Source organism: Chlorocebus sabaeus, chromosome 20 (genome assembly GCF_047675955.1).
Source record: "Chlorocebus sabaeus isolate Y175 chromosome 20, mChlSab1.0.hap1, whole genome shotgun sequence".
In the NCBI taxonomy this organism is placed as follows: domain Eukaryota; kingdom Metazoa; phylum Chordata; class Mammalia; order Primates; family Cercopithecidae; genus Chlorocebus; species Chlorocebus sabaeus.
Window position 1 is genome coordinate 108,000,626 of NC_132923.1, and position 16,504 is coordinate 108,017,129.

Consider the following 16,504-nt stretch of genomic DNA (forward strand, 5'->3'; position numbering starts at 1 on the left):
CTCCCAAAGTGCTGGGATTACAGGTGTGAGCCACCGTGCCCGGCCTATTTATGCTTTATCTTGCAAATATTGGCAGTATTACCTTTAGCTAATACAAAGCTGGAATGCCCAATATTTTTCCTCTGATAATTGTGATGGTAACTTTTGAGTCTGCATTGGTCAGCTTCATCCAATACAAGGGCTTAGCCATTCTCCTCTTAATCATTCTTACCCTATTGATAGAAGAAATGGCCTCTCCTTTGACTCTCAATAAAGATCTCCGAGGACTCTTGTTGCATTTCAGAAAACTGAAAAGTATCATTGGCTTAGACTTTTAATGGACTTGGAATAACTCCAATACAAAGAGAAACAAAATTCAGGGTGAAGTTTACAATAGTAATTAATAAAAAGCTGTGTATAAGGATGAAAACTGGAAATTCAGGAATTATAATCTGAAACAGTTATAAAAGTATAAATAAAGTTCTGATTATTTCCTTTCAATTCCTTAAAAAAAGATTTAAAATAATCTAACAAAGTCTACAGTTCCATTTGCTATTTCATTAAGGAAAACTCTTGTACCTTTATTTCCCAGATAAAAGAGAGTACTTATGATTATAACTTTCAGTGGTAGAGAATAGCTTTGTAATATTTCAGGTCCCTCTTATTATGAGTGAATCAATAAATATGCTTATTTACAAAATATATATCATAAATAGACATAGCCTGTGACATAAAAGATATATATGCACACCAAATTTTAAATTTTAACCTGGTCCTTGCTTCTTTTTCCGTTTCTTGGGAAAGCCTATAATGACAGTGTAGCAGTTTTCAGGAAACACCAGATAATTATTTCTACATGTCTCCAGAGACAAGAGAACAATACTGGTAGATGTTGAAGGACAAAAGATTCTTGTCTTTACTGTTCTCTTTTTTTGCTCTAGGAGGCCATCTTCTCAAAAATAAAAAGTCTTGTTTAGAAGTTTCATCAACTGAAAAGCATGGAGAAGTAAAACAAAGTATAATAATCTTAATTTGATAACCCTATAAACTCAGATTTCAAAACAAATATTTGAGACATTAACCAAATCATCCATATTGGTACATTCAAGTGCCATAAAAAGCAAGCTACATGCAAGGTTTCATCAATATTGAGGTAAAAAATAACAGGTTAGGCATGTGAGTTGTGTCCTGAAGAGAGAGAGAGAGAGAGTGCTCACATTTACTTCAGGTAAGTCTTAGAAGTCAACATGCAAACAGAGGACACATACTTGTCACAACAGAACTTGAGGTCACAAAGCCATTGATTAAAAACAGTTGATTTCAACACAAGTGCAAGAACAAACAGGTCTGAAGTATATCAGGAAAACAAAGTATATCAATATATATTTTAAGCTTAGCAATGGCTAACTATTGCTACTAGCAATATAATTAGCAAAGCCATAAAGAAGTAACACAGTATCTTAATTCAGAGAAGGGTTTGTTTATGTACAGATCTTGAGTAAATCTGTGTTCCAGGACTTTTAAGGATAGGTAGAGCAGTCTGAGAATTTCAGTCCTGGCTGGAGGCTAAGGGGCACCAGCACCATTTTCCTTAAACCATATCAACACTCTACGTGTGAAAAGATGGCATTTAATCTTTGAAGATCTCTTCTATACAGCAGGCAGGATAAAGTTGTCTGTCCCTGTACAGCTCAGAAATACTCATAAAAAGGCCACAGAAGTCAAAAGCCCTTTTCCAGAAAAGACTTTTGTTTATACTGGTTTGATATCCTAAGAAAAGGAGTGGTTATGGATTTGTAGATTAAAACGTTATCATTTTAAGGCTTCTGAAAGGTTAGTAAGTTGAAATTTTTTCTTAAACTATGAAGCCCATGCCAAACAAATGACTCTAGAGGATTAGGAAAATATTCCATCAAATGTATCTAGAGAGTATCCTGGTTTGTGTGAGACATTGGATGGGAGGACATAAAAATAGTAAACAGCAAACATGCAGGATAAAGGAGTTAAAGCTTTTGGGAAGATTACCAACCTGCCATATGCTTAATTCTGATTTGTTTAAATTTGTTAAAATTCAGTGCAGAAAAGCTGGCTTTGGGCAGTCCATTGCTACTCCTTTGTACCCCACAATACATAATCTACAAAGAGTAACATTTGACAGAAAAATGATCACAAGGGCTCCCCTAGGACAGTGAACTATCAAGATCAGAGGGCATCATACAGCAATAACACAGTTGAAGCCAAGGACAAAAGTTCAATGGTCTTGACATTTCAGATGAGCACCCTGTTTTCTGATCACAGAAAGACCAACCACCAAACAGCCAACACAAGGACCACGAGAAAAGACATCATGAAAGGAATACGAGGAGATGGAAAAGTACTAAAGTAGAGGTGACACTTTTTGAGAGACTTGTGATCCTCAGGGATTGGAATAGAAACCTTGGGAAGAATTTCTTCATTTTCTTGCTGGGGCAAGGCTCTTTCAGTAGATCTTTCTTGCCTTTTAATTTTCTCTTCATCCTGTACTAACAGAGCACGTTCCTGTGTCTGCTTTCACAGTAGAAGATCAAGAAAGACAGAATAAGATGAACAAAATGACAGATGAAAAATGCTCAAAAATGATACTTGGGGATGTGCAAAGGATTTGGAAAGATCTTTTAGACACTCTTCATTTTAGCTTTACTTTATTTTGGCAATTTATCCTGGCAAAGTTTCTGTAATATAGTAGGGTGCTCAACAGACACCTTTTTGAGTGAATGAACACTAGAACTGAAAGTTAAAGGGATCACTGGCTTTTCCCTTGTTATTTATTTTTCCTTTGAGGATATTCACATACGAATTTTAGGTCATTTTCTATTACTTTGGTGCTGCCAATCACTAATTGGGCAATGCCAATAATGAAGCATTTTTCCTGCCATCATAAAAGTTATTTTTGGCTGGGTGTCGTGGCTCATGCCTGTAATCACAGCACTTTGGGAGGCTGAGGTGGGCAGATCACGAGGTCAGGAGTTCGAGACCAGCCTGGCCAACGTGGTGAAACTCCGTCTCTACTAAAAATACAAAAATTAGTCGGACGTGGTGGCACATGCCTGTAATCCTAGCTACTCAGGAGGCTGAGGCAGGAGAATTGCTTGAACCCGGGAGGCAGAGGTTGCAGTGAGCTGAGATTGCACCACTGCACTCGAGCCTGGGGGACACAGCAAGAGTCCGTCTCAGAAAAAAAAAAAAAAGTTACTTTTATTACAAATAGAATGGCAGAATATAAAAAGTAATCCTTACGCCTCTTCATATAGACTTTAAAAACTGCAACAGTTCATTCAGTATAGCAATTAATTTTTGCTCAAGAAATAAAAATCTTAATCTTACACATTTTAAAGACTGCGAAAGAAAAACAAAAAGTATAAAAGTTTATAATGTCCCTCCAAGGTTCACCAAAACAAATAAATAATAATGACCATCATGAAGGTTTATACATTACTTTAAGCAAATGCTTTTGACACTTTTAAGGAAAGTTTTTTCTCCCCAATTGTCCAATTGAGAAGTTTTTCTTCCCCCTGCAATTTCTGTACTCTGGTATCCATAGTCAAGACAGATGTTATCTATGAAAGGAAAAACTTGGCTCTAAGTTCTCTCAGTTGAGCTAGCCTTCTCTGATCAGTTTGGAAGTTCAACACTGGTTCTTTGCACACCCCTAAGTGATATGTATCAGGGAGAAAGTAGCTAGGGGACTGATCAGCAAAAAAGAAAAAAAGGAAAAGAAAGGATGCAAAATTACAATGATTTTTGAAAGAAAATAAAGGGGGAGAAGAAAGACAACATAAAAAGAATAGGGTATAATTAAATTCATTTTCTCTCTGAATACATATTTTTATCTTCATGCAGCTTTTCAACCAGCCATGCGCCGAAATAAGCAAATTGAAAGCTGCAAAAGCTGCAGCAGTGGAAGTGTTATGTGTTAGGCCGAAAGGCTGTGGGTGTGAATTTACTAGTAGAGCCAAAAGAAAAAAAAAAGTATTCAGCAGCTGTTGTTCAGTTCTGGGGGGATTATCTGCTTAGTGCCATGACAAGAGCAAATTCTGATTGAGAAGCACAAGTCATAACAGCAGCTTTACCTCTGGCCCACCAACCTTTCTTTCCGAGGGAAGCATAGAAGTTTTCTTCACCTGGTCATACACAAATTATATAAAATTCAGTTGCCTTGCAATGCAACAACAATACCATCAAAGGTGGAAGAGGTATCCCCAGAGAACAGAAATAGTATCCCAATTGTTAAAGAAAAAGTAAGATATGCCAGAAAGTAGAATTACCCAATATTAAAGGTCACCATAATACAGTGCTTATTTATTCTACTATTCCTTTACAGGGATAATAGCATAGAGCCAAAATTGTTCAAGTACTCCCATGGATCTTGTTTAGTTTATAAAAAGTTATTTCTTTAAAGAACACAGAATGACATCACCATTCCCAAAACCAACCCTGAGAAGATTTCTGAAAGGTTTCTATTAAAAGACGTAAGATAATTTCTGGAAACGGAGACCAATTCAAATTTACTCAACCTCATCCAAGAGAGTACCAAGTTACTTTTTCTTTTTTTTTTTTTTTTTTTTTTTTTGAGACGGAGTCTTGCTCTGTTGCCCGGGCTGGAGTGCAATGGCCGGAACTCAGCTCACTGCAACCTCTGCCTCCCGGGTTTACGCCATTCTCCTGCCTCAGCCTCCTAAGTGACTGGGACTACAGGCACCCGCCACCTCGCCCAGCTAGTTTTTTTGTATTTTTAGTAGAGACAGGGTTTCACCGTGTTAGCCAGGTTGGTCTCGATCTCCTGACCTCATGATCCGCTCGTCTCGGCCTCCCAAAGTGCTGGGATTACAGGCTTGAGCCACCGCGCCCGGCCCCAAGTTACTTTTTCAAAGTAGTTGAGCATCTTTTATTACTTGCACAGAGTCAAAAAGAAAACTTCTAGAAAATACGCAGTTATAGTTTGCAGACTGGGCTAACCAGGTGAAACAGCGACAAGGCATTTTCTCATGGAGTCATAGACTTACAGAATTTTAGAGTTCACAGGGACCTTAAAGATCATCTACTCCATAAACTGAGGCCCAATATGATAAATTACTTGTTCAGAATTGTTCAATTCGGTTTTGACTAGCCAGACCCTCTAAATCAAATCAAGCCACAACCAGAACTACTAGACCCTTTATGACTCTTATTAGTAGAGATACATCAAAATTAAGTATCCTACTGACACTGAAAACAGTGGTCTTGCCCAGAAAGCAGAGTTATTGTCTCAGTTCAGGATACATGCTCTAGATTTAGAACATAAAACTAATGTCCATTTATAGAAAATGGAGGCTGAGAGGACACTAAGTAGCAAACAATAGCATCCTATCATCCCTGGTATCTCTATTTAGCTGCCCATTACTCAGGTATTCTCCAGCCTTATTTGTGAAACTGGTTCAGCTCTATCTGGAGAACTGTTAGCCAATTTTAGTCACACTTTGAAAAATACAAAAAGTACCCTTTGTGAACCAACTTTTTTTTTTTTTTTTAAGACGGAGTCTTGCTCTGTTGCCTAGGCTAGAGTGTAGTGGCGCGATCTCAGTTCACTGCAATCTCTGCCTCCTGGGTTCAAGCGATTCTCCTGCCTCAGCCTCCCAAGTAGCTGAGATTACAGGCACACGCCACCACGCCTGGGTAATTTTTTTGTATTTTTTGTAGAGATGGGATTTCGCCACGTTGGCCAGGCTGGTCTCAAACTCCTGACCTCAAGTGATCCGCCCGCCTCAGCCTCCCAAAGTGCTAGGATTATAGGCGTGAGCCACCACGTCCAGCCTGTGAACCAACTTTTACTACCTTCTCCAGTTCCAGAAACTAAATAATAATTTGGATAGTTTACCATAAATTCTGAAAATTAAAAAAAAAAAAAAAGTTTTAGCCAGGTGCAGTGGCTCATGCCTGTAATCTCAGTACTTTGGGAGGCTGAGGCAGGTGGATCGCCTGAGGTCAGGAGTTTGAGACCACCCTGGCCAAGGTAGTGAAACCCCATCTCTACTAAAAATACAAGAAATTAGCTGGGCGTGGAGGCAGGCGCCTGTAATCCCAGCTACTAGGGAGGCTAAGGCAGGAGAATCACTTGAAGCCGGGAGGTGGAGGTTGCAGTGAGCCTAGATCATGCCATTGCACTCCAGCCTGGGCAACAAGAGCGAAACTCCATCTCAAAAAAAGAAAAAAAAAAGTTTTAAAATTATTAAGACATCATTTTACCTTTTTTAACTAGAACTGCTATTGTTTTTGGGGAAAAACAAGCACATAATTTTTAAATCATAATCACTTATTGAGTGATTGTGACTATATAAATATTTCACTTGTACTGACTAAAGATAAAAACTTTTGGGGTATATGTTCATGGTAACTTTCAAGATATTTTCATTAAATGTTTAACAGATTCATTTATTCAGATGTAGGATTTCTTTTTTTCTTTTTCTTTTTTTTTTTTGAGACGGAGTCTCACTCTGTTGCCCTATCTGGAGTGCAGTGGCACGATCTTGGCTCACTGCAATCTCCGCCTCCCAGGTTCAAGAAATTCTCCTACCTCAGCCTCCTGAGTAGCTGGGATTACAGGCATGCGTCACCATGCCTGGCTAATTTTTGTATTTTTAGTAGATACGGGGTTCACCATGCTGGCCAGGCTGGTCTCGAACTCCTGACCTCGTGATCCGCCCACCTCAGCCTCCCAAAGTGCTGGGATTACAGGTGTGAGCCACCACGCCCGGCCCAGATATAGGATTTCTAAAATAGGTAATGACAACAATAAAAGAAAAAGAAGAGCCCCTGAGCTCTAATTGTGACTATCTCACACAACAGTGTATTAAAAGTTTAATGTTACTCATAAAGATAAAATAAATAGTTTTCCTTTTCCTTTCTTTTGAGACAGGGTCTCACTCTGTCAGCCAAGCCGGAGTGCAGTGGTGCAATCATGGCTCACTGCAGCCTTGGTCTCCTGGCTCAAGCAATCCTCCTGTTTCAGCCCCTTGAATAGCTGGACTACACAGGTGCGCACCACTATACCTGACTAATTTTTGTAGAGATGGGGTTTTGCCATGTTGCCCAGGCTGGTCTTAAACTCCTGGACTCAAGCGATCAGGGATTACAGGCATGAGCCATGGTGACCAGCCCACAGTTTTTCTAAAATTGAAATACAATAATTAATATTTGGAGTTCTTAATTCTCTGGCTTAGGGGGCTCCTTGGTTTACTATATAATTGTGGGGAACCATTCAGATATTTCTAAGTTGTGTAAATGTTCAAATAAAGCTCTTTTTTTTTTTCCCCAAGACAGAGTCTCGCTCTGTCGCCCAGGCTGGAGTGCAGTGGCACGATCACGGCTCACTGCAAGCTCTGCCTCCCGGGTTCACGCCATTCTCCTGCCTCAGCCTCCCAAGTAGCTGGGACTACAGGCGCCCGCCAACACGCCTGGCTAATTTTTTTGTATTTTTAGTAGAGACGGGGTTTCACCATGGTCTTGATCTTCTGACCTCGTGATCCACTCGCCTCGGCCTCCCAAAGCAAATAAAGCTTTTTAAAAAGACTAATCTCTTTCCTATTTTGACTTCCTAAATTTAGTAAACTTTCGAGTCCCTGAAGGCACAGTTTGAATACAAATAAACTTCTACTGGCTTATGGTCAGTTTATAAACAATCATTAGCCAGAAGCATGTAGCTGCAGAGATAGTTCTCAGAGGCTAATCATCTCCTGGTGGCTCCAAATGGCTCCTACAATTGGACTGGGTAGCCTATATGACTTAAAAAAAGTAAGTATTTGATTACAAATGCCTTAAAGCAGCAATGAATATAGTGAGGCACCAAATCCAAATTTCAGCTCTAAGCTTTCTCTCAGATACAGAATATTAATACATAAAAACATTTATTTCCTCCATTTTCACAATTGGTCATGTGGACAAAGTACTCACTCCTTCTCCTGTAGGGATTTGCCCATTGACGTTAAGAGTTCGGAAGGGGGAATGAGTGGATAAGCGTTTATCCCATTCACTAGGCCGTGGTTCTGGTACAGACTCCATGAAGTTCTTTTTCAGCTCACTAATGCTAGCATGATGTTTTCTGATCTCCTCTTGACTCTTGTCTAAATCCTGTAGTTGAAAGGACAAAGATGCAAAACAATACATAATCAGGACAAACAACATAACCAAGGGCAACCCGTCAGAGACTGGGCACTGGTAGAAAACACACCACATCCAGGACAGATGTTACTAATCTGCATTCAGATTATAAATATACAACATGGTATATTTGCTTGCCTTTTTTTTTTCTTTAAATAAAGTGCTTTTCTTGGAAGCTGTGAAGTATCACAACTCCATAGCTGTTAGCAGTTATATAACCCATAAAGAACTCACGCCTTAATTTATGACTCTTCTTCCCATGTGACACAGCACTAGATCTCTAACTCCTCATCCCAAGAAGGTAGTTCCACAACTCAATTAGCCTCAGCTTGATAAGAAATTATTTTAGGCTCAGCTCAGGAGGATGGAGATAGCAATAGATAACCAAACTGTTTAATGAAGGCATGGTGAAACATACAATCCACCATTGACTGCCTTGTCTTGTTGAGTTGCAAACATACAGTATCCTTCTATTTCTACCTGGAGATGGTTTACTTCTCTATTACTAGGTGGCTGTTTTTGCTTTTTGATAAACAAGAATAGCCCTTTTTTGATGTAAGAATTTATTACTGAAATTCCTAGTTAAAGGCTCCAGAGCTGACTGTTACTACCTCTGAAAAATCACCCAGAGGTACATAACACAATGACATTTTTTCTTTGTCAATAATAGGCACATAAACTAAAACCCTTAGGCCTTCTAGCCTCTAACAGCTTCACTTCATTACTTAGTACAACTCAAACCAGGGACCTCTTCCAATGACCTTCAAAGGATTGAGAGTGAGTTAACAAGAGTTCACCAAATACCTTATATATCTCCTTGACAATTTAAAATAACTCAACTGTTCCAGCAGATTAAATTTTCTTTTTAATTTTTGTGGGTACATAGTAGGTATATATTCTAGCAAATTTGAATATTGGGCAACCTGAGGTACAGGCAAGCTATTAAAGGGATATTCCAGGGAGAAATGAACGAAGCTTAGGTTAATAAAGCATGAGCTAGAAATAATATTCAGGTTTATGTAAAAGGAGGTATATAACAACTTTCAAAAAGGGGACTTGGCCAAAAATAATCTGGTAAATATACTTGAAGACAAAAACTCAAATGTTCTTTGTCCAACAACACTTCAAAAAACCTTAAAAGATCTATGCTTGAGATCAAAACATGTGGGAGCCTATCACTTGATGACTGCAAAAAATTTATTACATATCAAGGCAGCTCTGTATCCAAGAAAAGCATAATGCTAAATACATTTCCTAATATGCTAGGTGAATTTTGGATTTAGTCTTTCTTTTTTGGCTCTGTAGGAAACAGCTATATTGGGGTAAAAAATTAGAATTCATGTCAATAAAATTTTGCTTAAAAGTTTTTTCTGAGGGTAATACAGGTTTTAACTAAATAAAACTCTTTCAAAAGCAATGTCAAAGGGAAAACAGCATAAGAATAATCAGTGAGATGATTTTGATTCTGGAGATATTCATTCAGAAAAATCATTAACTAGTCTATTTCTTTTTATTTTTGCAAGACTGAACCATGTATACCTGCTTTAAGATCAAATAGAAAGCTAACTCCAAAAGGGCGATCCTGTAGCATCCAGAAGAGCATGTTTCGCATGTTGGGATGAAATGTGAGTATATTTTATGAATATGGACTTTGCTATGGGGAAAAGAGCAGTTTGCACTTTTGTTCTAGCTGAAAGCAAGAAAAGCATGTCTAGTAGCTAAAGAAAAGCATGAACAAGCCCATTCAAAGACCCAGTGTTAGACTGAGCAACCAGACCCACCAGGCATGTAAGGTCCCATGACCCAGCTCCTCACTGGTAATTAAAATCTGTTTGGGCCAAGACCAACTTAATACATTTGGGAAGGTTAAAAGTGTGAATAGAGCAAAACAAAAATGAGCAAGAGATGCTATGTAAAATGATAACTCTCTGAGTTAACCTCTTAGTATAAGAGACTTGTGATTTGCTACTCTTCTTGCCTAGCTTCGGATTGGCTTGGAACCTGAGAAAATAAATATTTTGGTAAAACCAGTAGCTTCTGAGGGAGCTTTCTCCATCCTTCTTAGCTGGCTTTGTTGGAAACCTGTGGGGGCACAGAGTAAAATTAAGATCTCAAAGGGACCTGTTCCAAATAGAATTTGTCATAGACAACTTGCTACAGGTTCTCTCTGGGAGATGGAGGAGGCGGTAGATCTAAAAATGAACTCGACCTTATTTGTGCCAGAACAAAGCATTAGTGGGGGCGGGGTAGGAGAAGAGGGAGGAGGGATGCTTAAAAAAAAAAAAAAAGCCTGCTGGAGTGACAGATAACTTGAGAGAACTTCCTTACTGGGGAGAAACTTTATAATAACTAAAGAATGATGGCCAAATTACTTTGGCTGTGTTCAGGTTAGACACTTTTTGATGCCTATCACTTCATAATTTTAGCAGCAATCAAACCAAACACTTCATTAAATATAAAATGTTCTCAAAAGGCAGTTAGTGGTTTTAATTTTCAAACACACTTATTTAGAAATCCCCTCTCATGGCTGTCAATGAAATGCTGAGGGAAAAACACATCACACACAGGGACTTTGTGAGTCTCAGAAGCCATAACACACCTCATGGAACAAATGACAAATATATGATTGGTACTGCAGGTTCCAGTTAAGAGGAAGCACTGAAGATGAACTAGTCAGGAAATATGCATGTTTAGAATTTCAAGATGTTACACTGCCAAATAAAGGAAATCAACCAACATTCACTATTCTTCCTAGTCTCTGAAGATGGAACTACTCAGGTCTAGTTTCAGATATGGGCTAAAACAAAGAGATCTAGTTGCCAATTTTGAAATATCTGAGGATCCAGCCTTGAAAAACTTCATGTTGAACGAGATAAATATATGTAAAGCACTTGGTATTGCACCCACCATGCAATACATGTTTAATGAAGGCTGGGCATAATTTTTCTCAAAGCCTTTATATGTAACAAGTACTCAAAATACAGATATTGACAAGGAATAAGATGAGGTTTAAATAATTATTAGAGGCTATATATTAAGCCAGAGATCTATCTAGTTTTTAAAGTTTAGGTTGGGTCCAGTGGCTCATGCCTGTAACCCCAGCACTTTGGGAGGCTAAGGCAGAAGGATCACTTGAGTCCAGGAGTTTAAGACCAGCCTGGGCAACATATTGAGATCCTGTCTCTACCAAAATTTAAAAATTAGCTGGGCATTGTGGCATGCACCCATAGCCCCAGCGACTCAGGAGATTGAGATGGGAGGATTGTTTGGGCCCAGGAGGCTGAGGGTGCAGTAAGCAGTGATTGTGCCACTGCACTCCAGCCTGGGTAATTCTGTGAGACCCTGCCTCAAAAAAAAAAAAAAAAAAAAAAAAAGGCCGGGCACAGTGGCTCATGCCTGTAATCCCAGCACTTTGGGAGGCCAAGGCGGGCGGATCATGAGGTCAGGAGATCAAGACCATCCTGGCTAACACAGTGAAACCCCGTCTCTACTAAAAATAGAAAAAATTAGCTGGGCGTGGTGGCGGGCGCCTGTAGTACCAGCTACTCAGGAGGCTGAGGCAGGAGAACGGCCTGAACCCAGGAGGCGGAGCTTGCAGTGAGCCGAGATCGTGCCACTACACTCCAGCCTGGGCAACAGAGCCAGACTGTCTCAAAAAAAAAAAAAAAAAAGAAAAGAAAAGAAAAGAAAAAGAAATGCTCATTACCCTGTTGTAATTTTCAATGAAAGAACTAATTCCTTAGAGGATATATAAGAAAAACAACAGAAATTCAAGAATCTCCTTTATAGGCCAGGCGTGGTGGCTCATGCCTGTAATTCCAGCACTTTGGGAGGCCAAGGCGGGTGGATCACGAGGTCAGGAGATTGAGACCATCCTGGCTAACACAATGAAACCCATCACTACTAAAAAATACAAAAAATTAGCCAGGCGTGGTGGCAGGCGCCTGTAGTTCCAGTTACTTGGGAGGCTGAGGCAGGAGAATGGCATGAACCTGAGAGGCGGAGCTTGCAGTGAGCCGAGATCACGCCACTGCACTCTAGACTGGGCAACAGAGCAAGATGCCATCTCAAAAAATATATATATACATGTATATATATATATATGACCAATGTTGAATATAATGGGAAAATAATCTCACAACTCTTATAGCAGACAGCATGTTGCTGTTTCTGAGTGGAAAACAGTGTGGTTTAATAGAGTTGGATAGATCTTCACATCTTGGCTTTCCAGTTCTGGGACTACAGGGAAATTACTTAATCTCTTTGAGCTTCAACTTTCTCATCTTTAAAATAACAATCCCATACCCACAGGCCTGTTTTTATGATTAAACCATCTTATAGTAACTACTCATTAAATGCTAGGCTCCCCTCTTTCCTTCTTATATCTTTCTTTTTTCCCCCCCGACAGTTCTTCTGTCATTTTTCTATTATCTCCAATATTTTAAGTCCATTTTTAATTCCCTACTTTTTCACACTCTCTTAGTTCAGAAAATAAAAGAATAGTGCAAATTTGCATCTTGGGACACATGGAAGTTTATACTCTTGGAAAATTAAAGGAACTTTTAGCAATGATGTAGAACTTTCTAACAGTGGGTAAAACAATGGAACCATGAGAGGTAGAGGTAGTCCCAATCATATATTTTTCCGGGTAAGTATGACAGATAGAAACTAAAAAGAATCAGAAGGCGAGATGTTTGCATATCTTCATGTTCACCAACATGCAAAAGCATTTTAAACCTAAAGTTCCTTCATGCAATGGCATGCAAAACCAAATGCAGCACAGAATGAAGAAAAGGGGATCAGCAAAGAATGCAGAAGGTTCCAGGCAACCAACTGAAATAAGCTTCAAGTTCATACAAACCTCCAACATTAAATTGCTATGTCTGATATAAATGTTTTCACCATCTAGTCTTTCTCTCTTTTTCTGTGAAAATGAAAGGGGGGAAAAACAGAAAAGCATAAAAAATTAAAATGTTGTTCTTGCGGGAAAAAACTGAAAATTGGCAAACCAAAAAATATTTAAAATTAAATGTCCACAGCGCAGCATATGCCAACATGAAATGGTCAGAGTCACAAGGACACACAGAGAACATGATTACCACGAGAAAACAATGACCTTGTTCATGAATGATGAAAGAATGTGATGATGTTATTCAAATAGACAGTGCTCCTGGCTTCATTGGCTTCTTATGTAACAAGCTGTTTTATGTTCATTTTTGAAATTGAACTCTTTGAGGGTTACCTTAAAACATATGACTCTAAAAAACACTGAAACTCCAGGTATCATAGAGTGAAGAAATGCTTTAAAAACATTATTTAGCTTTTGGGATGTATTTTATACTTAGTGACACTGAGTATAATTAGAGATTTTATAATCTCTAATTATAAAATCTAATAAAAAATTAGACCTCTTTTATAAAAAAAGATCTAAGAAAGATTATCATTTTATACATGATCAGCCAATAAATGTATTCAGTTAACTGATTCAGACTGATTCATCCCACTCTATAGATGAAAAGAATGAGGCACAGAGAAGTCAAACCCATAGTTATACACAGTACTGAGGCTGCTGCTACAGAGGGTGTTTTTCTGGAGACAGGGTCTTACTCTCTCACCTAGGTGGAATGTAGTGGTACAGTTGTGGCTCACTGCAGCCTTAAGCTCCTGGACTCAAGTGAGCCTCCTGCCTCAGCCTCCCAAGTAGCTTGGACCATAGGAGTGTATCACCATGCCTGGTTAAATTATTTATTTATTTATTTATTTTTATTTTATTTTATTTTTTTGAGACGGAGTCTCGCTCTGTTGCCCAGGCTGGAGTGCAGTGGCCGGATCTCAGCTCACTGCAAGAAATTCCGCCTCCTGGGTTTACGCCATTCTCCTGCCTCAGCCTCCCGAGTAGCTGGGACTACAGGCGCCTGCCACCTCACCCAGCTAGTTTTTTGTATTTTTTTAGTAGAGACGGGGTTTCACCATGTTAGCCAGGATGGTCTCTATCTCCTGACCTCGTGATCCGCCTGTCTCGGCCTCCCAAAGTGCTGGGATTACAGGCTTGAGCCACCGTGCCCGGCTATTTATTTTTTTTTTTTGAAGTGATGGGGTCTCCCTATGTTGCCCAGGCTGGTCTTGAACTCCTGGACTCAAGGGATCCTCTTGCCTCAACCTCCTAAACTGCTGGGATTACAAGTGTGAGCCATCACACCCAGCTATGATGGTTTTCATTTTATGATAAATGTGTATAAAATATTATCAATCATTCTAAGAATATGATGTCATTGTGAAATAGTTCTTATACATTTTTAAATATAAAAGATAGGTTTGACTCTCACTGTTTAATGAAAAGTTTAATGAAACTTTTCAACATATAGTATAGGATTATGGTTTCTTCAGTTTATGTAAATATATGTGTATAGCTGTCACCCAGGCTGGAGCACGGTAGCATGATCTCAGCTCACTGTAACCTCCATCTCCCAGGTTCAAGCGATTCTCATGCCTCAGTCTCCCAAGTAGCTGGGACTAAAGGCGTGCACCAACACACCTGGCTAATTTTTGTATTTTTAGTAGAGACGTGGTTTCACCACATTGGCCAGGCTGGTCTCAAACTCCTGACCGCAAGGGATCCTCCTGCCTCGGCCTCTCAAAGTGCTGGGATTATAGGCGTGAGCCAATGCGCCTGGCCCATATCCGTTATTTGAAAGTATTAACAACTCCTGATCAAAAGAAATCAATGGAAAGAATGGATCACTGTCTTTTTAATGCATTGTAAGTCAGCATGGGTGAAATGGCAATGTAGTTTTGTGAAAGCGAAAAATGGCTAACCTTCCTCATTCTTATCAGATCTTCAGTTTTTCCTGCAAGCTTCTGTTTTGCCATAATTTAAAAAAGAAAGAAAAATGATAAAATGTTGCTCATTGAAGTTTGTTTGAACCTTCATTTTATAATTTTAAGGAAAAGGGAGTAAGGGAGAAGAAAAAAACTGAGGGGGTGGAGGGAAAGAGGAACAAGTGGCCTATTGGCACAAACCTGTGTTTGGTCACCATTTGAGGTGGGCACTGTCACCTCGATGTGGGTTTTTTCCACCTACATTTAAGAAATAAAGTAGTAAAAACATTTTAGGTTAGTAGGTTTCTATGAATAGTGTTGTTTCCAAATAAGCTGCATCTTTAAGTTGGTTGTGAAATACGCTGATATGTAATCATCATGATGCAGTCTTATGGAGGGTGTTACAGGAAGGATATTACTCCCTTCCTGTCATCTGTGTTTACCATCACATTTTCAAGGCTGAAAAGGTAATATGGATATCCAAATTATCAAAAAAGAAAATTAAGGTAAGTATTCTATTGATGAAGAAAATATATTTTTATACTTATTTATAAAAAAGTATCCACTTAAAAGAATAATTTAGGCTTATTTAATGCAATAGCCATGTTTTTGTTTTGCCTTTAAAAATGATCTGGAAGTACTTTAACTAACATTTAAAAACAAATTTACATATGAAGTTATCAACATATGACATATATGACAGGAAGAAAAAGAAAATCTTTAGTTAAAGCACACATGTAATAAACCACATATGACACCAAACTGGTAAACACAAAGGATTTTGTTAGTTGAACAATATACTTAAGGAGGCACTTCATTCTTCAGTTTATTACACAACAAAACATTACAATAAACCCAATTTAAATTGTAACTGACACATGAAATTACTCCCAGGGCTGGTTATAAACAAGCACATGCAGGATTCAGCTGCAACATTCAACACACTGCAATCTTCTCTAGGAGGGTGGAGCCTATGTGTTTGGTAGAAGGGCAAGATTCATCCTTAGTATTAATAGTAGAAAGAGAATAGCTGAGGTCTCCTGCCTAGCTTTGAAATACCTTTAGTAATGTCATTTTATACATAGAAAATGGAGTAATTATTTAAAAAAAAAAAACAACAGGCTATTAAGAGGGAGCATAATAGAGTGAGCAATGCACAAAGCATTGGCTATTTTAAATAAAAAAATTGATTTTTTTTACTAAGGGCTAAATCACTTTGTATCATTAAGTTCTTTACAGAACCTCATCAATCTGTGGTGTTGATATTCTTTTTAATCACACTAAGCAGCATTACTTTGGAATATAATGTCATTGTGCTATTTTCCCTAGATTGAGTCTAAAAAACCTGAGAGAGCTACAAAATTAGTGACACTGTCAAGTGTTAAGTTAAGCACACCCCATTACAGCACTTTAACTACCAGGGGTAATTAACCGTTTTGGGTCATTTCTACTTTAAGTCCCAGCATACTTGTTGTGTGGTCATTAACAAGTTTTTTTTACCCCTCAGAGCTTACATTTCTTATGGATAAAATGG

The 16,504-nt window shown here is 38.7% G+C and overlaps 1 protein-coding gene across 37 annotated transcripts in view; it reads right to left on the reverse strand.

Moving 5' to 3' along the window:
- The window catches only part of EPB41 (erythrocyte membrane protein band 4.1), a 231,276-nt gene that overhangs the window by 48,007 nt on the left and 166,765 nt on the right, over positions 1 to 16,504 (reverse strand). For 10 of the 37 annotated variants that reach the window (XM_007979720.3, XM_037988782.2, XM_007979728.3 and 7 more), the window contains 4 exons: positions 15,172 to 15,228; positions 14,968 to 15,009; positions 13,013 to 13,075; positions 7,945 to 8,121 (listed from right to left, as the gene is read on the reverse strand). In XM_007979720.3, the coding sequence (XP_007977911.3) occupies positions 7,945 to 8,121; positions 13,013 to 13,075; positions 14,968 to 15,009; positions 15,172 to 15,228 (339 nt within the window). Of the gene's footprint in view, positions 1 to 4; positions 969 to 1,006; positions 2,524 to 3,480; positions 3,705 to 4,088; positions 4,140 to 7,944; positions 8,122 to 13,012; positions 13,076 to 14,967; positions 15,010 to 15,171; positions 15,229 to 16,504 lie in introns of those variants that run through there. The other 27 variants (XM_073007601.1, XM_073007600.1, XM_073007597.1 and 24 more) reach the window with 14 other exon arrangements.